Source organism: Zootoca vivipara, chromosome 10 (genome assembly GCF_965207765.1).
Source record: "Zootoca vivipara chromosome 10, rZooViv2.hap1.1, whole genome shotgun sequence".
Lineage (NCBI taxonomy): Eukaryota > Metazoa > Chordata > Lepidosauria > Squamata > Lacertidae > Zootoca > Zootoca vivipara.
The window spans coordinates 32,520,003-32,540,262 of NC_142593.1; the positions used below are offsets into that span (position 1 = coordinate 32,520,003).

At 39.6% G+C, this 20,260-nt stretch overlaps 1 protein-coding gene across 3 annotated transcripts in view; it reads left to right on the forward strand.

The window, feature by feature from the left end:
* The window catches only part of BDP1 (BDP1 general transcription factor IIIB subunit), a 47,903-nt gene that overhangs the window by 6,661 nt on the left and 20,982 nt on the right, over positions 1-20,260 (forward strand). For all 3 annotated transcript variants that reach the window (XM_035099861.3, XM_088653278.1, XM_035099862.3), the window contains exons 7-24: positions 3,436-3,530; positions 3,699-3,753; positions 4,115-4,267; positions 5,638-5,919; positions 7,139-7,301; positions 8,607-8,757; positions 9,785-9,852; positions 10,657-10,807; positions 11,119-11,207; positions 11,835-11,970; positions 12,085-12,167; positions 12,903-13,143; positions 14,097-14,293; positions 15,017-15,215; positions 15,957-16,138; positions 16,978-17,158; positions 17,310-17,443; positions 19,495-19,702. In XM_035099861.3, coding sequence (XP_034955752.2) covers positions 3,436-3,530; positions 3,699-3,753; positions 4,115-4,267; positions 5,638-5,919; positions 7,139-7,301; positions 8,607-8,757; positions 9,785-9,852; positions 10,657-10,807; positions 11,119-11,207; positions 11,835-11,970; positions 12,085-12,167; positions 12,903-13,143; positions 14,097-14,293; positions 15,017-15,215; positions 15,957-16,138; positions 16,978-17,158; positions 17,310-17,443; positions 19,495-19,702 — 2,768 coding nt within the window. The remainder of the gene's footprint in view (positions 1-3,435; positions 3,531-3,698; positions 3,754-4,114; positions 4,268-5,637; positions 5,920-7,138; positions 7,302-8,606; positions 8,758-9,784; positions 9,853-10,656; positions 10,808-11,118; positions 11,208-11,834; positions 11,971-12,084; positions 12,168-12,902; positions 13,144-14,096; positions 14,294-15,016; positions 15,216-15,956; positions 16,139-16,977; positions 17,159-17,309; positions 17,444-19,494; positions 19,703-20,260) is intronic.

Sequence of the window (20,260 nt, forward strand, 5' to 3'; positions counted from 1 at the left end):
CCTTAACACTAAGCATGCTGTGTACAGAAGGAAAAGAGATAGAGCAAAGTGAAACCCAAGCTCCTTCTGGCCTTACTTTTATAGTCAGCATGACCTTGACTGAAAAAGATAACAGGACCAGTATAAGCCAGCTGTACTCAGCTTCTCTGAAGGAATAACCCAAACATCATGAACCTTCTGCTTGTTTCTTTCACACAGAGAAGCTTCCAGAACCCTCTTGAATTAATTAGAATAGGAAAGATCTCTGCACATCAGATCAATACTTTCTGCACTAGAAATGCAAATTGATAATCAATGGGGAGATACTGGAAGATCTGAAAATTAGTAAAGGGACTTGACAAGGATGCCCACTATCGCCTCTACTTTTTGTATTGGCGATAGAGTGTCTTATTAAAGATATAAAAGAAGATGATAATATAAAAGGGCTAGTAGTTAAAAATAGTATATTTAAAATCAGAGCATTCGCTGATGACATTGTGATTATATTGGAAGACCCAACAAATTCAATCCCGTTCTTGGAGGAAAAATTGGAAAAATATGGAGAAATTGCAGGGCTAAAAATCAATAAAGAAAAGACAAAAATAATCACTAAAAATATGTAAGGAAAAGAATTAGAGGATGCGAAAAGGATATTAAAATGGGGAATAGTTGAAAAGGTAAAGTATCTAGGAATAATTTTAACATCAAATAATGTAAATTTATATGAAGAAAACTATGGGAAGGTCTGGAAGCAAGTCAAAAAAGATTTAGAAAAATGGGGGAATTTAAATTTTTCAATGTCAGGGAGAATAGCCACCATAAAAATGGCAATTTTACCTAAATTTCTCTTTCTCTTTCAAATGTTGCCTATAATTGGAAGAACTGAAATTTTTGAACAATGGAGGAAGGAATTAAGTAAATTTATCTGGGGAAACAAAAAACCGAGGATCCAATATAGGCTCTTAACAGACGCCAAAGAAAGAGGAGGTTGGGGAGTGCCAGATCTCAAAATTTACTATGCAGCAACAAGTCTATGTTGGAGTTGGAAGGCTTTAGGAATGCGCTGAGCTGGCACACCTACCTGGTGAAGGAGAGGGAGAGAAATTATAAAGAATTTACAGATCACATTATAAAAAGATCATTATTGAGAGTTTGGGAAGAGAATAAAAAAATTTTAGAACCGAAAACACCCTGGTGGGCCTCTCCACTTGAGATGACAGCCATAAATAGAGGGGGAAAAGAGGGGAAATGGAGTACATATCAAGAGATAGTTAGGAAAGAAGAGGGGAGCTATCTATTGAAACCATATGAAGAGGTTAAAAAAGAATGTGCAAGCTGGCTCCACTACAACCAGGTCCAGAGTCTTTTCCAATGTCATAAGAAAGTGGGATTCCAAGAGGGAAAATCAAAACTACAAGAAATATTAATTGAAAATGGGGATAAACAAATTACCAAATTATATAAATTTTTGTTAGAATGGAATTTAAAGGATGAGGTAGTAAAAAATACAATGGTGAAGTGGGCGCAGGATATTGGTAGAATTATATACAGCATACAATGGGAAAGACTCTGGAATGAAAGCATGAGATTCACAGCATGGACGGCAATAAAGGAAAACATGCTAAAGATGACATACAGGTGGCACCTAACCCCTGAAAAACTACATAGAATATACAAGACAGGATCCAACAAATGTTGGAAATGTCAAGATAAGATAGGTACACTCATGCATTGCTGGTGGCACTGCAAAAAATACAAGAATTTTGGGACAAAATTTATGAGAAATTGAAAAATATTTTAAAAATAAAATTTGAAAAAAAACCACGGAATTATTTCTCTACCAGAGAATATACCCAAAGAGAAGAGAAATGTATTATTATACGCAGCAGCTGCAGCAAGGATAACAATAGCACAAAAGTGGAAAGGGGCCATAGCTGCCAAGTTATCCCTTTTTTAAAGGGATTTTCCCTTATGCTGAATAGGCTTCCTCGCGAGAAAAGGGAAAACTTGGCAGCTATGAAAGGGGCAGAGGTGCCTTCGATACAAGATTGGTTAATTAAAGTGATAGAATATATGAATTTGGACAAAATGACAGCGGCCGTGAGAAATGTAGCAAAACAGAGAGTTCAAAAGGAATGGAAACCAGTGGAAGATCACCTTAGGAAAGAAGGTTTAAATTGTGAATTGGTAGTTTGTCTAATTTAATTTGAGGATTGCTTAAAGAGAACATATGGGAAGTAATGGGAGAAGAGTAACCCACAAAGGGTGGGAAAATAAGAAAGGGAAAAAACAGGGAAAACTAAAAATTGTGAGAAACGGTATATCAACAATCGGATGTTTGTATTTTAAATTTATCTTTTTTTCTTTATTTATTTTTTTGTCTTCTTTCCTCTTTTCCTCTGTGGATTTACGTTCTTTCCTTTTCTTCCTTTTTCTTTTTTCTCCTCCTTTTCTTTGTCGTGTTTTTGTTTTAAGAATCTTAGTATATAATTTCATGTATATTATTTGTATTTGCATTTGTGTTTTTTTTGTGATGTGTTGATTTTGTGGATTTTGTTGAGTTTGTGGTCTGTATGTAATCTTTTAAAATAAGAAATAAAGCTTTTTTAAAAAAAGAAAGAAATGCAAACTGACAGTTACATCATGTAACATAATTTGTATTTTTGTTTTTTACAATCCATGGTATGTGTGTGCATGCATGCAACTTAATTGCAATAGTAAGTCTTAGTGGCATTTACTGCTGCAAAGTGTTACAGAGCCTTCCACTTTCTGTGCAAATCTGGCAGTAGCGATCAAATGATTATCTATACTACTGTATCCATATAATCTCAAGTAATTCTCAAGTTCTAGTTCTATTATCATGGGCAGCCACAGTGGTGCCCATATACATTGTTGGACTGCAGCTCCCATTAGCCCCAGCCAGCATAACCGTTAGTGAGGGATGTTGGGAGTTGTAGCCCAACAACAACTGGAGGGCACCAGGTTAGTTACCCCTACTCTAGATCTAGTGTACAGAGTTAAAAATAGCTGGATCCTAATTGACAATGTTTATCAGTGTGCTTTAAACTTGGTAACTCACACTAATTATTCATTGCTGCCAGAGGAAGATTAGTGTTAGTAGTTTGCTTCTTTAGGCTCCATTTGTGGTCCTGGAGACATATAACTCAGTTTTGCACCCTAACATTTCGAGTGAATAGCTTAAAATCCTTTTCACTGAGAACACCTGAAAAACAGAGCTGTGTTTCACTGAATCGTAAAGCTATGCATCCTTTATTAAAAGGTGCAGTACAATGCAGTAGCTAATGTTAGTATGAAATATTATCCATTTCATAATATGCAGCTAAAGGGAGATGCTTTGGTATTTAGCTGAATGTGTACATTTATTGATCATGAGATTAAAATTGGTATACCAAAATTGCTCATAAAAATGGCTAAACTGTTTTTTCTCTCTTACAGAAACAGACATGTTCTTCTTAGCTATAAGTATGGTAGGAACTGACTTCTCGATGATTAGTCAGCTTTTTCCTCACAGAGCAAGAACAGAGATTAAGGTAGGCACTGAAAAGCCCCCAAAATCAATTGAGAAGTGATAATCTGGTTGTGGATCTATCATTTTATGCTGTTCTGTTAAACATTTGCACAGATCATTCAATTGAGTTTGCTTCTGTATCAGCTGATGATCTGAGAATGGCTTATATGGCATAACTTTCTGTTTTCAGAATAAATTTAAACGTGAAGAAAAGGCCAATGGATGGCGAATAGATAAAGCATTCAGTAAGTATTACGACATGTTTAATCATTTTTTTCATTTGGAGGAAATGATGTGTGCACTCTAGCAAAATTAAACTAAAATTCCATAACTGTACCTTTTTACAATACTGTAGATAAACATTTTGAGTAAAGGATCTGTTTCATCGCTCTGTTAGATCTCATTTAATGGTTCTTGATATTCAGTAAATATTATGTTTTTTCTTGCTATTAAGTAGCATCAGGACTACATGTATTTTAAAATACTAATTTATAGTTGCATGAACTTTCAGTGACAAATCCTTTCAGGGCAACAGAAGCTCAAGACAAAATTATTATTTTTAGCTGGAATGTTTGTACATAAAATAACCATCTCCCTTTTTTACAGAAGAAAAAACCCCATTTGACTTTGATTTCTTTACAAAACTCCTTGAGAAGGTCCTGGAAAATGAAAAGAGAAAAAAGGATAAAGATGCTAAATGTCAGCATCAAAAAGAAAAAAATCCCAATGAGAAAAAAACACTCAAGAAAAAGCGAAAAGGTATTTCTAAGTACTTAAATGTATTGTGGAATAATAAGTAAATCCTATTTGTTATTAAATTTCTCTTCTAAGATCTGATGGAGCCACTGTTTTGCATTCCTTCTGTATGCAATGTTAGATTTGTCAGTGTAGACCAGGGATTGGCAAAATTTTTTAGCCGCGGGCCGGTCCACTGTCCCTCAGACCTTGTGGTGGGCTGGAGAAACAGCACTGGGGGGGGGGGAGCTAGAAGAAGAAGCGAGGGGGGCAAGTAGTCTTCTTCCCCACCCACCCCCACTCCCAGCCACTGCAGTTACCTTTCCAGGGGCTGCTGCTGCCCCCACTGCCACCACCGCTGCTGCAGAGGGAGCTCGTTTGCTCTGCTCTCTGGCCCACAGGAGCACCAGGGCAGTGATGGTGGAGGGAAGATGAGCTGCGCGAAAGGGCTGGCTCTGGAGAGGGGCTGCTTAAAATGGCGCTTAGCCAGCTCAGCCCGGCCCCCTTCCTCTAGGCAGGACAGGGAGAAGCCAGGAGGAGAGAGGGAGGAGACGCCATCACAGTGTGTGTGTGTGGGGGGGGAATGGAATGGCGCAGGGGGAAAAATGGCGCAGCCCCAACGAACAGAATCCCCATGCCGATCCATGGACAATCCGTGGGCCGGGTTCTGAAGGCAATTGGGCCTGATCCTGCCCTTGGGCCTTAGTTTGCCAATCCCTGGTGTAGACAGTACTGCACTCTAGAAAGCCCTTCTGAAGGCTTGATTGGCAATGAAGGCTGCAAAAACACTTTGCCTTACAGGCATTTCACATAGTGCATGTTTGATTGTTGCATTTTTCAATGCTGGAGTTAGTTTTGTTTTGATTTCTTTCACTGTTTTGACAGGTCATGGGCTTGTTCTCTTTTATCCTTGGGTTTTTATTTTAATTTAATATTACCATCTTGAATAGTTTTGATTGGAGTTTGTCACATGCATAGTCACATTGGGTGATATCCAATGGTGCCCATCTGCCAGCAGAAAAAACTTTGAGCTTCTCCTTCTCCATATAGACCTCATGGTCTGGGACAGATTTAGTTAGTTGGATAGATTTGCTGCAGGGAATGAGAAGTCCTGCTTTGCTATGTTGCATTTCTCTTACTTTCATATAATAGTGGCATACGTGTGGAATTAAGACTTTTCCTCACAGCTAAAACTGTCTTTGTGGGTGGGGTACAGTGGAGGGAAGGAGGACTGATGGAAGGGAAAGCAGAATACGTTGAATAATCTTATATGGAGGAAGTAGAATTCTATTTTTGTTCTTGGGATTTTGAAAAAAAGCTTTTTGGTATTTTTTTTAGCTTCCTTGTTGAGAATTGTCTTGCTGTAGGTATATTTACATTGTATACTTTGATAGCTAAAGTTGTCAATGGACAAGCAAACCATGGTCAGGATGATCCGCAGAATGCCAGAATTTCTGATGCAGAAATGGAAGTGGATGCTGGCACAGCCGAAAAAGAGAACGAAGAATCTCCTAGCATTTTGGAACAGGCAGACGGGCAGACAGTTACTGAATCAGTGATGGTGAAAAAGAAGAGAAAAAGGAAGAAAAAAGATTCTGAACAGGAGGCAGAGAATCTTCCTGACGAAAGAACTATTTCTGCAGAAGTGGCTGAGGGAGAAAAAACAAGAAAGAAAAGTAAGAATCTATAAATGTTGCTACTATGTCACAGTGTGCATGTGTGCTGATTTTGCTAATCTTCCAGAGGCTAAACCTGGCCCCCCCAGCTGTTTTGGGACTACAATTCCCATCATCCCTGACCATTGGTCCTGGTAGCTAGCGATGATGGGAGTTGTAGTCCAAAAGCAGTTGGAGGGCCAAGTTTGGCCACCACTGGGATAAACACTATTTGTTGCAAGGTAAAACAGCCTTAGGAACACCACCAGATTTAATAATCACTTAACTGAAGCTCATTTACCTCATCTTAATGGCAAGTGTACAGCATAGAGATGATTTCCATCTAGAATTTGAGACTTACAGTTACTTTAAAACCTGTATGTAACAAAATGGTTTGATCTGCATCTGCAAGTAATTGGATACGATATGTGTTGTATTCCCAAAGATTTGTAGGCTGTGCAATTGCACAACATTGTTCTATATTTCAGGGTCAATTATGAAAAGCGAGTATTATAATGGTTTATTGAATTGTTGCCACAGTCACAAGAATATATCCACTTGAAGTTATTTCGTTAATTGATTTTTCATTATTTTTTATGTCATTTATTCCATTAAGTATTTTCAGGAACTGTTGTCATAGTTAAAGTGCCATATTAATAATTATGAGAAATAATGAAAGATTCAGCTTACCGTTAAATAAACTGGCATTAGAATGGCTGGGTTACGGAGGACATTGTGTAATTTTCTTTTTCCTTCCTGTTAACTTGAATACATGATTAATGCTTTTTAACAGTGGGAAATCACAGATCACTTTAGGAAATTGCACTTCTTTCACACTAGAGTCCTTCCAGTAAAGGGAACCAGTAAATTAAATGCTCTTCATCAGATCCACTGAATAGAGTGCAATAGAACTAACTGGATCTGGTAGGAGGAAGCTATAATTAAAAGCATATTAGTTATTCAAAATCATCCTGCCTGTCCATAACAAATAGACCAGTGGTGTAACTGAAATTTACTTTGGGGTGGGTGGGGAGGAAATGATCAAAGATCAATTTGAGAAAATGGGAATGCAACACAGAAAATACTGAAATGTAGTGCTTTTGAAAATTGCCATCTGGATAGTAATTTCAAGGAAAAATGTTAATATGAAAGCAACCAGAGGCTCTGTCTTTTAAAAGTGTGTTTGAGTGGTAATTACTTCAGTAGACATACCATATAATGTTCAACAATATATTGTCAGGAAAAAAACTATCATCTGATGTGGAGATAAATGGCACAGAAGAAATTGGTGAGGAAGTGGAAGTCCCTGATGAAGAAACACCTGCTAATACTCTTCCATCTGTTGAAGAAGACCCACAGGTGGATGAAGAGACAGAGGGAGACCTTGGTTCAACTTTATCTGGGTAATAAGATATATTATCTTTGCAGAATTATATGAACAAGCCTTGATACAACGTGTAAATATATCATCTTTATTACTTCCTTTCCGAAAGTCTCCTAAAGGTCCCCTGCTTTGCTGTATTACATAGGGCCCATTTCATTTGCCACTCAGATGTGGCTGACAGATCTGCCTATAAGGTGGATACGTATATGGCTGCAGTCCAAGTTGGAGGGTTACAAGTTAGCCTCTCCTATTTTGTTTACATTTTTTTATATGGAACTATTGAGTCTTTAATATACAGAAACAAACATTCTTTTGTTTTTGTTTGGAGAGTGCATAGAAGCATTCAGAACAAATGTCATAACTTGCTTTCACTTTGGGCTGGGAGAAAGATAGCACATCTCTATAGAATCTCATAGGCAAATATTGAATAACTGCAGTGTGCTGTGATCTTCTTTTTAATTGCTATCTGTGTGTGAGCAGTGGGATTCTGCTTGAACAATGTGGCCTCATCTTTCCTCCCACATGTAGTCCCCTGCCCCATGCAGCCCCACATCTGCTCTGAAAGGTTGCAGGGGGAAGAGAATTAGAAGTCCTATTGTGTGAGCAGAAGTGTGCTTTCACAATGATGAATTTTGCCTTCAGATCCTTTGATAGGATGTTACAGTGCAGTCTTCTAACTTCAGTGGGGCAGCAGTGGAGTGTGATAGAATGGCATAGCCACCTCCACAACTCCTCTGCTCATGCTTGCTGGGGCAGAAGGCAGTGGGAGGTAAAAACCCTGTCACGCCAGCCTGGAAATGATGCAGTGATCAGGCCAGATGCTGAGTTTCCTGGGGGAGTGATGCCAGTGGAACTGTTTTGGGCTTGGCCACCCCCAATTCCCACCCCCAGCAGTACAGTAGATAGGCAGAGAGAGGGGGGCTGGATTCCAGCCTTAGCCTTATATGAGTATACAAATGTGACAAATAAAATAATAAGTGTTAGATTTAGACTTCATGCTAAATTCTTGCCCAGCAAGTGACTCTCGGGGTAATCCTGATTAAAGCCTTACCTTATCTTTGTTTTCCAGCTGTAAAATAGGAATAGTGAACTAGTCTTCCATAGTAGGTGCGATGAGATTGCACATGAACAATCGTGTGTAAATGCCAGTAAAGAGAGAAGTGAGTTTGAGCACTTTTCGCTTCTCAAGCTCTTTGAGTAAGCCTCTATCTTAGTTAGCACAGCTGTTGAGAGACAAAAGTGAGAGGCAAGAATCCGCCATGAACCTATGGGATAGAGTAGGAAAACCACTAATGCTTTCTTCATATTCTTCTTATCTTTCCAGTATTCAGAAAGGGAATGAATTCCTAGACATTGATTCTGGAGAAGTAGATGATTCAGATGTGAGTTCTGAGCATCATGTTGAGCGGCCTTCAGAGTTTCAGATGTCTCTCAAAACAAATAAAGAAGGTTTTGAAGAAAACAGTGCAGCAAAGGTAAACAATATTTACATGTGTTTCTAGCCTACTTCCTATTTCAAAGAAACAACTCATAAAAATAAAACCCACGAGAAGGCACTGAATGCCACACTTAAGGTTTCTGTTTTGATTCGGCATAGATTCTTGCATACGGATACTGCTTTTGGATGTGGGCTGTTACATACAGAACAGGGTGGGGTAGGTAGTGCGTTGAAGACACTGCACATGCATTTGCAGTCCTGCTACCAGACAAGGGAGTGTTACCACCTCTGATAGCTTATTTGGACAAGGACTCATACCAAATGTTCTGGGAGCTCACTGATCGTTTCCCATTTCTTTGTTCTGTATTTGTTCCTTCGGGTAAAACAACTCAGAATGAGTGGAGGACCAGCTGGGTGAGGGACTGTTTCAGCCTTCTTCTTCCCAGTTATTTTCCCACTCAAAATTGCCTTCTTCCCAAATGCCTTTTTTTCCTTGAGGAAAAACAAATAAACCAGGACCTGTTTCCCTTGGGGAGAAAAGCAGCCTGGGAGAGAGACAATTCTGAGAGATGACTTAGGTGAGAAGGAAAGGATTAAGCAGTCATCAACCCACATGGGGAAAACATTCATGGCACTATGTGGAATATGCATGTCCACCCAGAGAGTGCCTTCAGTGGGGGAGATGCACAGCAGTCTGCAAAGATTTTTGCTTCGTATGCACAAGCTGTAAAAGCTTCTGACACATTATCATCATCACTATTGTTATATTTATATATTTATATATTACATTTGTATACTACCTTTATCTTCCAAGGAGCTCAAGGTGGTGTACTTGGGAGCTGGCTGAAATTCTGCTTTGGTTCAATTTCCCCCCAGAGAGTTGGAGAACAATGTGTACCTTCAGCCATGACACACACATGAAATTCTCATCAGTGTTCACTTCTGTTTTGTAGAGGAAGTCAGCTTAGTGGTTAGAAGTTCTTGCTCCCTGGCATAGCCTCTCCCGTAATCATTAAAGAAGCCAGGACCATAGGATCATACTAACTGTTCTGATTTCCTTGCAGAATGAAATAGCAGAGTTAGATCAACCGGATGAAAATACAGCCTCTCCAAGTTGTAATGATGAGCTTATGTGAGTAAAATAATTGGCCATGATTCCCATTTCCCCACATATAATGAAACTAATCCTTTAACCTGATTTGGGGGTGGGAGAGGCTTTCAAACAAGTTTGGAGTTCAGGTGATCTCTCTATGGATAGAGTAGGAAGGAGGTTCCTGTCTATGATCTCATAACTGCTATTCCTGGTTCTCAGCCTTGCTTTTAATTTATTACATGAGCTTGGTAAAGTTGGTCTGGATATTTTTGAAAAGAAAACTCACTACCATTTGAAGTGAATAAAATAACAGAAAAGGGGTGGACAGTATATGATGGGTGTGAGGTCTATTTGCCGAAAGGAATCTGTCTTTTTCATTTCATATTTGCTTTTCTAGAGTGTAATCCTATGTATGTAGATTCAGAAGTAAGTCTCATTGAGTTCAATGGGGCTTACTTTCAAGTAAGCACATAGGAATTTGTATGTTCCTATTTCTGTTTCTTAATGTTTATAGAAGTAGATCCTCTGCTGTGCAAGATTGAAATACATAGTTTGAATCCAAAAAGTGTGAGTATTGTTTTAGTGGCAAGTCTTAGATTTTTACCAATTTCTCCATCCTGCAGAAAATTTCTAGGCTGTATTGCATGCCTTTCTGGAAACTCATGTAACACTCAGAAGTGGCTTTTGGGACACAGGGGGTTTCAGCAGGAAGTGACTGGCAGGAAAACATAATAGATGGCACCACCACTTCTACATCCCATAATAAATTATGTTAACTGAGACGGTTGGTGATGGTCTAGATTTGTGTGTTGGAAAATATAAATATGTTCAATTTAACTTCAGGGAAACGGATAGAGCAGCTATTGAAAAGCCCACAGAGAAAGGACAGCTACAGAGACTTGCATCAGAACCGTCAGAAGAAAGAGAACTTCCAGTTGATGACACATCTGAGGGCAAGATTTCTCTTTCAGAGGTTCTGGTTGCTGCAGAAAAGGTATGGGACTAAATAATTTTAAATTAATACAAGCTTTTATTGTCTCTTCTGTGTGCATGGAAGCTAGTTTAATTCACAACCCAATCCTGTTTGCAGAGGGCTTAGGAGATTGGTTGCATTGTTGCACACACCTCTGTTGTTATTTCAATTTGTATACTGCATTTTATCAAAAGACCCCAGGGTGATGGACAGCATTGCGGACACATTTTATGGAGCATAATAATAAAAACATAATACAAAGCACAATAAATAGACAGCATAATGATAATACAGTAACTCTTATCTAAGTTCTTTATGTCTCTTTCATTTAGAGTTCTGTGCAAGATGAGACTGTTAACATAACTGAACCTACCACAGAGCAAACAGACAGAGCAAGCAATGATGTGGCAAATGAATCCCAGTAAGTATATGTAAAGTAGAAAGACTGAAAAATATGGCTTACAGTGTACATCACTCACCACTTACAATATTTAGCTGTGGTGAAGGAAGCTGCTCCTAATAGTGCCTACAGAATGTCATCTTCTAATCAGACATTGTAGGAACTACTAGGAGTTAAGCAGCTTACGCTGATTTGCGTTTCTTTGGGATAGAAGAAGAGGTGACATTGTGGAGGAATGTCTTGCTTTGATACTGAACCAAATCTATCCTTTTTAGAGATGAGTAAAATAGTACTAAACTTTAACCGTGACAGAGCATTAGGCATAACTGTTGTAATGAGTGGAAACTAAAAACAGAACTTTTCACAATTTCTTTTTGGATTTTTTGCATTTGAAATCACTTAGACATTTTAGGGAAGGGATGGGGAATCTGGTCCCATCCCCGATGTTGTTGGACTATAGCTCCCATCGTCCCTGAGCATTGGCTTTGCTGACTGGCGCTGATGGGAGTTGTAGCCCTACAAAATCTGGAGGGCCGCAGGTTTTCCATCTCTGTTTTGGAGAGTATAAATAATTGTTTTTATAAATTATTTGCAGGTTTTGCCTAAATAGTGTTGGGATTATAATTTTCTCTCTCTGTGTGTGTCCAGAGACACTCAAAAAGGACCTGTAATGAGAGGCCGTCGGCAGAAACCTAAACCTAATATATTGAAAGTGTCGAGCAGAAAAGGAGCATCTCTCCGGGACCAGCCTGAAAAGCCAGAGGCTGATGAAACAGTAGGAAAGGTATTCTAGATGTTAGATTTAATTCTCCCCTCGCCCTGCTCCTGCAATTTGGGAAGCTGAACTACTATTATTTTAAAAATGTATACTCCACTTATTTTTATGCCTATTCCTCAGAACAATGACCAGCATGATGCACTCAGTATCATCACAGAGGAGACTGCAGAAAAAGATTGCCAAGTTTTAGATACTGAATCTCTGTAAGTACATTTATTCAAGTTTATTCTATAATTTATAGGCTTACTGTTAGAGTTATCCCACAGCAGGTTGCTCATCGACATATTATAAACTTTAAAATTGTTCTATAAAACACAATACGGCTAAAACATAATAGCAGCAGCAGCAGCAGCAGCAGCAGTTAAAAACAGTATCAGAGAATTAAGCAGATTCAGATAAGCTGGTCTCAAAGCATATCATACTTTAAAGACCAAAGCCAGTACCTTGGATTGGGCCTAGAAATTAATAGGCAGCCACTGTAGTTGGCACAGAATAGGTGTGAGATGACTGGAACACTTAGTTCTCATAACTTTTCTTACTACTGCTTTCTGTACCACCTGAAGTTTCCAGACAGTCTTTAAGGGCAGACTAGTGTAGAGCACACTGCAGCAATCCAACTTGGAGGTTAAGAAAGAAATGTATTACAGAGGCAATGTCTGCTTTCTCTGGATAAAGCCACAGCTGGTAAACCACTCCTGTTTTTATTATACAACTATGCCTGTTTATATACTGTTGTTGTTGTTGTTGTTGAGGATATACCTTTGGTTTATTCATATGGGGAGAGTTGATCCTCCATGGTGACAAGCTTCTAAAATTTGAAGTGCCACCTGTAATTGGTTCAAATAACAATCAGGTTCAATTACATTATGAAATGAATGATCTTTGCAATGTTTAATACACCCTAATTCTTTCCCTCCCTGAAATCATTGTTCTTTCAGGACTAGTAAGAAATCACAAGAAAGCAGCAAGCAGGTTGTCTTGAAACCTGCACCATTAGCAAGGGGACGAATACAGAGGCCCAAGCCAAATTTAGGAAGGGTTGCTAGAAAGCCGGAAGAGCCAGCAAGAAACATGGAGGCAGAAGAAGAAGAAGAGGCAACTGATGCAGCCATTGAATCATCTGAGAAGATTCAGATACAAGATGAATATAACAGCCACGAACTCCCAACTGTTACCACAGTAAGTACCACAGCCTGCTTCCGACTGTACATAAAACATTATGTAAGCACTTGACATTTTGGATGAATTAGATTCCAGCCAGGAAACATTTATGCTTCTTACAAACCAGTTAGTCTCTAAGGTGCCAGAGCACTCATTTTCTTAATATAGATGGTAAGATTCACATCTAAGTACTCAAAGCTTTCTGTATTGTATTTTTTCCTGGAACCCCACATGCTTTCCATCCCCTTTGTTATTATTTTTAGCTAGTTTCATAAAGCTGAACATGCACAAATTAAATGAGAGGAAGTTGCAGGCTTACTGTACACACAGTCTAGATCTTTAATTCAGAATTCTGGGGAATGGGTTTCCTGCTGATGTAGAAGCTGTACTCCGTAGATGCACAGGGCATTCTATCCCTATTTTAGCAGACAGCATACAAACCTTGCTTATGTTTGTGGGACTGGGTCCTATATTTGAAAACATTCAAGAGCTCAGCATTATTTTGCTTAAATAAGATGCATTCTGGTCCAGAAAATAACATGTGCACATATTGGCTTTGTTACCAAAGTAAAAACTTGCCTTCTTTTTTCCAGATGTAATCCTCAATAATTCAAAACATATGTTTTATTGTGCTAACTGTAAAGGGCAGCACACTTTTGAATTGCATTGACCTCATGAATAGAAGAATCCTGAGCAGCCTGAAAACTTACTGCTTTATCATACCAAAGCAGTCTAGTACATTAGCAATTTTGACACCCCCAGTACCAATGTAACTTATATTTTTTGTAACTATTATTTTTAACTGTTCTTTCCTTTTATATTGATATTAATTTCTTACGTTAATGCGGGTTAAAGGCTTAAAAGAACACACTGCTCTCGTCTAAGTATACACTAGCTGAATGTCTTCAGATTATTTTCTTTATGAACTATTACACGTTGGAGGTTTCAGAGAAGTTTAATTTGTTTCCTAGGAGGCAGCTAGTTATGAAGCTGACATTCCCCACTGTGGTGTTTTAGAAGACAAAGCTGTTGCCAGTACTGAGAAAGTGCTTTTGGCACACACAATCCAATCTCCTGTAAAGACACTCTTTGAATGTGAGAGCCATGAATTTAAAAATGTGTTTCCGTCAAGTGATAAAGTGGAGGATGTGAAGGATCTTGCTACCAGGTAAGGTTTATTATATTTTGAAGGTTAAAAATAAGGGGCACAATGCCCTCTTCTTAATGGAAAAAAATGCATACTGACATGTGTGTATGTTTGTGGCAAATATATTGTGCAGGCACTCCCCCCGCCCCCAATGCACATTCCACTCGGGTTCAACCATGTTTACGTGCATTGCCACAAAATAAAAAATAGCGCAGAAATGGCATGAAAAGAGTGGAGAGCAGTGGAAAACAGCTTGCCTGACTGCTCCAAGTGTCTTGTTGCCTCCACCCACTCATCCTTTTTGGCTTTCTTCTTCCTGGCCGCCAGAGCCATCGTGTGTGGGGTGCTCTGCGCTTCCCCCTGCCTGCCCACCTACCCATGCCTCCCTTGCTCACTTGTCAATTTTGTTCCTTGAGCAGGATCTGAGAGTCCCTCTGCCCTTTGATTGCCATCACCCACTCCTTCGCCGCCCCACAAACAGGCAGCAACATTATTTATTGGGGCATGAGTGAGAACATCTGTTGCCTGCATGATAATTATGGGAATTGTCCTTAGTAATTGAAACATGTGCAAAGAGTGTAAGTAAGCACATATTCATGTGGGTTGTGGTGTTGTATTGGGCAACACTGTGTTGATTAGTTTTTTTGTTGCTCCTGAGATTTTAAAAAGGAAAACAAAACCACACATCCTTTCTTGCTTACTTAGAAGTTATAGAAGTCCTGTTGACCTTTCTTCATCCAACAGAGATTCCAGTTTTGTACAAGAAGAAAAAGAAAATTCTGCTGAAGTAGAGCCAACTTTGAAAAGTCTAAAGGAGAACACAGAAAAGGTGGCAGAAACAGAGGAATTTATACAAGCAGAAAAAGAAATGCTTACAAATGAACATAAGACTGACTCTGGAGAAACTATCCTGAGTGAAGGCAGCAAGTCCTCTAATCTGGATGTAAGACTTATTTTTAATGCTTGTTCTTGATAATTTAATAGCTTCAGGTTGCTGTATCGTTTGCTCCTGAAAGTACCCATGAATTCACTATCATCACAATAAAACATTAAACATTAAATTATATTTAATACTGAGATTTATAGAAAGCCCTGTGTGGGACAAATGGTGTATTGGCAGTCAGTTTGCATGTTGTTTCCTATGAGATCACTTGTTGACCTTAGGCCAAAAATGAGATACTTGCAGTTTAAATTCAGGAGCACAGTGTCACTATTTTTTCCTTTAAAAAAACCCAGGAGTTCCTGGCATTGTATGGCAAATCATTCTTGAAACTTAAGCATGAAGGATTTCTTTGTGAAGGATGTCCATGTTTTAACAAAGACATTAATATGATTTTCTTAATTTGGGGTGGTTGTTTTTTAAAGTCACATAGGGACAGGCTTGTAGTAAACTGCATGAACTATTTACAAAGCTTAACTGAATATCAGATTCTTAAAATGACTGAGAGCTAGTAGAACAGTTCACCTGGTTTAATGCCACTTTTCCCTTTGCTGATGTTGCATTACTTCCATGTACAAGAACTGAAAAATATTACCTTGTATGTTAAAATAGAATAAGCTTTTGGTAGTTTTGTGTTGTACTTGGATTCCCTGCATGATTTGTGTGTGTGTTTTCCCTTGAACTTTATAATATAACTGCATGCATTTTGCACCAGGTATTAAACATTCTGATAATATATTTTAGGAAACTATAGCATGCGTAATCCTGCCATCGTCACTTTTGTCAGAGGGGAACTCTGCAGATACTCAAAAAGCAGCTGCAACAAATGAGACCCACTTGTCTCCCCCAAGCCATTCAGACTTCAAAAGTAGTGATCCAAATGAAGTTTTATCATCCCCAGATATCCAAGAAAATATTACAGTTGGGTAAGGATCTATCAGCTTTTAAAGAGTTTTATCAGTTGGAAATCCACTTTCCCCCCTTTACAAGTCTGCTGATTTGAAACATAGGTTGAAAAAAATCTATTCATTTGATATGTTGATAGATGTTGGAGATAACGGATTTTCCTCAACTGAAAATGAGATGCAATAAAAAACATCCAAAATTAAACCTTGTTTTCCATCCTTCTGTGATGGAGCTATTGCCAGAACAGGTTTATCTGTCTCGCTTTGGGGCCAGGGATACCCAAGCAGCCTTGCCACGGATTGGTTTATTCCCTCTAAACTGATCACTGCAGTACCATTTCTGGGGATTTCTTGATCTTCAGGAGTCACTGTTCAGAGGTGGGACATGGTGCTGCAGTAGTGTAGGCATGGAACATGGTTCCCTGCATCTAAGCCGTAGTTAACTAGGGAATCCTTGGGAAAGAAATGAATGTGTGATTACTGAAGATGAAAGCAAGATAAAGCCACATAATTAAATTTACTGATGAACTGAAAAGAAAATCTATTTTGATTGGTTGAATTTACTTATGTGCCGTTTTTCCACAATGAACTGTGTCCAAAGCTGACAGCCGCAAAAGGCATATGTTGGGGAGGGCAATGATGGTAAGTCTCTCCCTCAGCCTTGTGGAAGTACCAAATGCTGGTTTTATTGCACTTGTTTTTCTGTTACATATTTGAGAAGTACACTAGTTACCATCTGTGAAACATGGGATAAATTATTAAACCTATGGATATAGTTTTGTTACATGTGTGTATCACTGGTGATGTATCTGATGAGTGATTTTAACTGCCGTATATGCTGCTTTGGGTCTCCCCTCCAGCAAACAGAGCACTGTTCAGCCAACACCTTTTCTCAGAGGCAGATTCCAGAGACCGAAACCTAACATAGGAAGGGCAGCTGGAAGGAAAGAAACACCATCTCTAGGAAATGAAGCAGCAGCAGCTGGAACTAAGAAACCAGAACTGCAGAAACATGGACCTTCCAGAACTCTCCCTGCAGTAGTAAGTTAAGAAAAGGGCCAAACTTTCTTTAGTAGTAAAGACATTTCAAATTAAGAGAGATTTTGTTTCTATATTTTTGCAAATACAGTGTAAAGTTAAGACCATCATTGCTAAAATGGTTTCGCGTTTTGATGTTCGATATTACTTCCAGCCTCAGTTAAAGAGTGACAGAAAAAAATTACCTGCTGAAGGCGTGGAGAACAGATTGGTAGACATGGAGAAAGTGATTCACGAAGACCCTCAAGCACCCAGTACCTCTCAGAATATTTCAGATCAATATCCCAGGTGTGTGTTCTTCAACAAGGTCTTGTTAGCTTGTCCCAAACTCCCTTTATTATGTGTGCATGACTTTACAAATCCTCCATATTTTTAAGAGTGCAGTTATTCTCTGCTGGGGCCCCAGTGGGGATAACTCTTCTTATGCCCTCAAGCTGGTGATGCTCAGGTTTTGATAATACAGCAAGAGGGAAAACAAATGGGGGTTCTGCTGTGACACAGGGTAGGCAAAGGTTATCTAATTAAACCATCTTAGCTATAGGAGAGCTTTGGGTTAGTGCATTCCCACTATTAGCAACTAGAGGGCACACAGTGATAAGAAAAAAGCAAATCAAGTCCTCCTTAACCGGGGTGGGGTGGGGTGGGGAGGGAGTCCTAGGTTATTCCACCTTTCCCTTTTCTTGTGTGCGCTTGCCTTGGGCTTTCTGGAGCTACCTGTTTCCTTCCCTGCTTGGGAAAACCTGTACCTCCTTCCTAGCAGTCTCCCATCTGCTCCCCCATCACCCAAGGCTATCAAAGCATGTTTAAATGGCCATTTATCCTCCCACACACTTTGGATGATTACATACCCTCCTTTCTGTTCTAGCTGCAACTGTTTTTCTCAGGTGTGGAGATTATTGACTTGAGGCAAGGATGCAGCTAGCATGGGGCACAGCTCTGGCAGAACCCCAATACACTTTGTTACCAACTGCAGTTTCCTAGGTCCGAATTCAGGAAATGGCAGTTGTTGCAAACCACAGAGTCACATTTCCTCTCCTGCTTCTTTGTAGAAAAAAAAAGATGAATGATAATAATAATAATAATAATAATAATAATAAATTTTTATTTATACCCCGCCCTCCCCAGTCAAAAACCGGGCTCAGGGCGGCTGACACCAACAGAACCACAATAAAACATAAAAACAATTAATTAAAATACAGATTAAAATACAGTATTAAAATTTAAAGTGCAGCCTCATTTCAAGTAGGCCATAAGTGGCTGACACCAACAGAACCACAATAAAACATAAAAACAATTAGTTAAAATACAGATTAAAATACAGTATTAAAATTTAAAGTGCAGCCTCATTTCAAGTAGGCCATAAATCCAAGCCATGAGGGAGAAAAACACAGGGGTCAGGCTGAGTCTAACCCAAAGGCCAGGCGGAACAGCTCTGTCTTGCAGGCCCTGCGGAAAGATGACAAATCCCGCAGGGCCCTGGTCTCCTGGGAAAGAGCGTTCCACCAGGTTGGGGCCAGTACTGAAAAGGCCCTGGCTCTAGTAGAGGCCAATCTAGCCATCTTGTGACTTGGGATCTCCAGAATATTATTGTTTGTGGACCTTAAGGTCCTCCGCGGGGCATACCAGGAGAGGCGGTCCCGTAGGTACGAGTCCCGTAGGATCCTGAACCCTTTTCAGCATATTAGATCTGAATGCAGCCATTCAGCTCTTAGGCATTACTTTACTTCCTCTGGTTAAGTTTGCTCTTTCTTGCGCTAGAACTGCCACTGAAAGAGAAGCAGGGTTGCTCAAGTGGGAAAATCTGTGAATTTATTAATTAAGAATATTTCTAAGCTAAACTTTCGGGTGGAGCTATCTTTCCTTCCTCAGTAAAACTGTAAACAACAACTATTGAAAACAGTTAAAACAATTGTAGCACTGGCTTTGTAGCTGGTGCTGTAGCCAGGAGATATAGATTGGCTGCAGATGCAGAGGTCACAAGACTACTGCTGCTCTCAGCTGCTGAGGCTGGCTTGCCTAATGGTGAGAGGCTCAGCATGTGCAAGGCTAGCAAGCAGGGGGAGTAGCTGTAGATCAGGCATAGGCAACCTTGGCTCTCCAGATGTTTTGGAACTACAACTCCCATGATCCCTGACCACTAGCCCTGTTAGCTAGGGAGCATGGGAGTTGTAGTTCCAAAACATCTGGAGAGCCAAGGTTGCCTATGCCTGCTGTAGATGGTGAAATGATTGAAGTCTCTCCTCCCTTCTCTCCTGTTTGGTTTTTGCCACAAACAGCACTCCCTTAGTTCCTGGGCCTGTTGAATCACTTCAGTAACATTTTCTCCTTTTGTGGGATAGGGAAAAACCAACTTCCCAAGAGAATAAGCCATGTCCTATCAAACCAGCTCAGCTGGTGAGAGGTCGATTCCAGAGAGTCAGGCCGAACCTTGGAAGAATGAATGACAAGAAAGAAGACCCCGTGTCAGAGAGCATTACTGTTCCAGTTGAGGGAGACATAGGAAAAGCAGAGGTGACCAAGGAAAGTGATCTGCACCCACCTTCAGAGGTTAGCCACACACTTAGTTTAATTTAAGCACAGCTTTACCTGTTCCAACATTGTGGGAGATGCTGCTGTTTTTCCAGTTCATTTTTGGGCAGGTGAGGGAGCAGAAGGGTCTGCATTAGGAAAGGGGGCACAGAAGCAAAATGGTTCTGTCCCACATCCTGAGATTGACCATTTTTCTTGCAAAGGCTTTATAGAGTTTTTCCCACATCTTTTTCTATTGTATATTTTAAATTAATTGTGTTTTTCAACAATGAACCTATTTGTGTCACCTTAAAGACTCATAAATTTACTGTGGGGTGAAGTTTATATGAGCCAGCAAAGCCAAACTTAAATTCCTACAGCAATGATAATTCAGACAGGAGTCAAACAGAAAATTCTTAAAGAGTTGAGCATCTTAAGACTCTACAGGGAAATTCCAGTTCACACTAACTTCTGGATCATAATCCAGATGAAGCTTTTGAGCAGGGATGCCATGCAGATGTTGGTAGACTGCAGCTCCCATAATTTCTGATCATTGGCTGTGTTGGTAGGGGCTGATGGGAGTTGGAGACCAGCAAC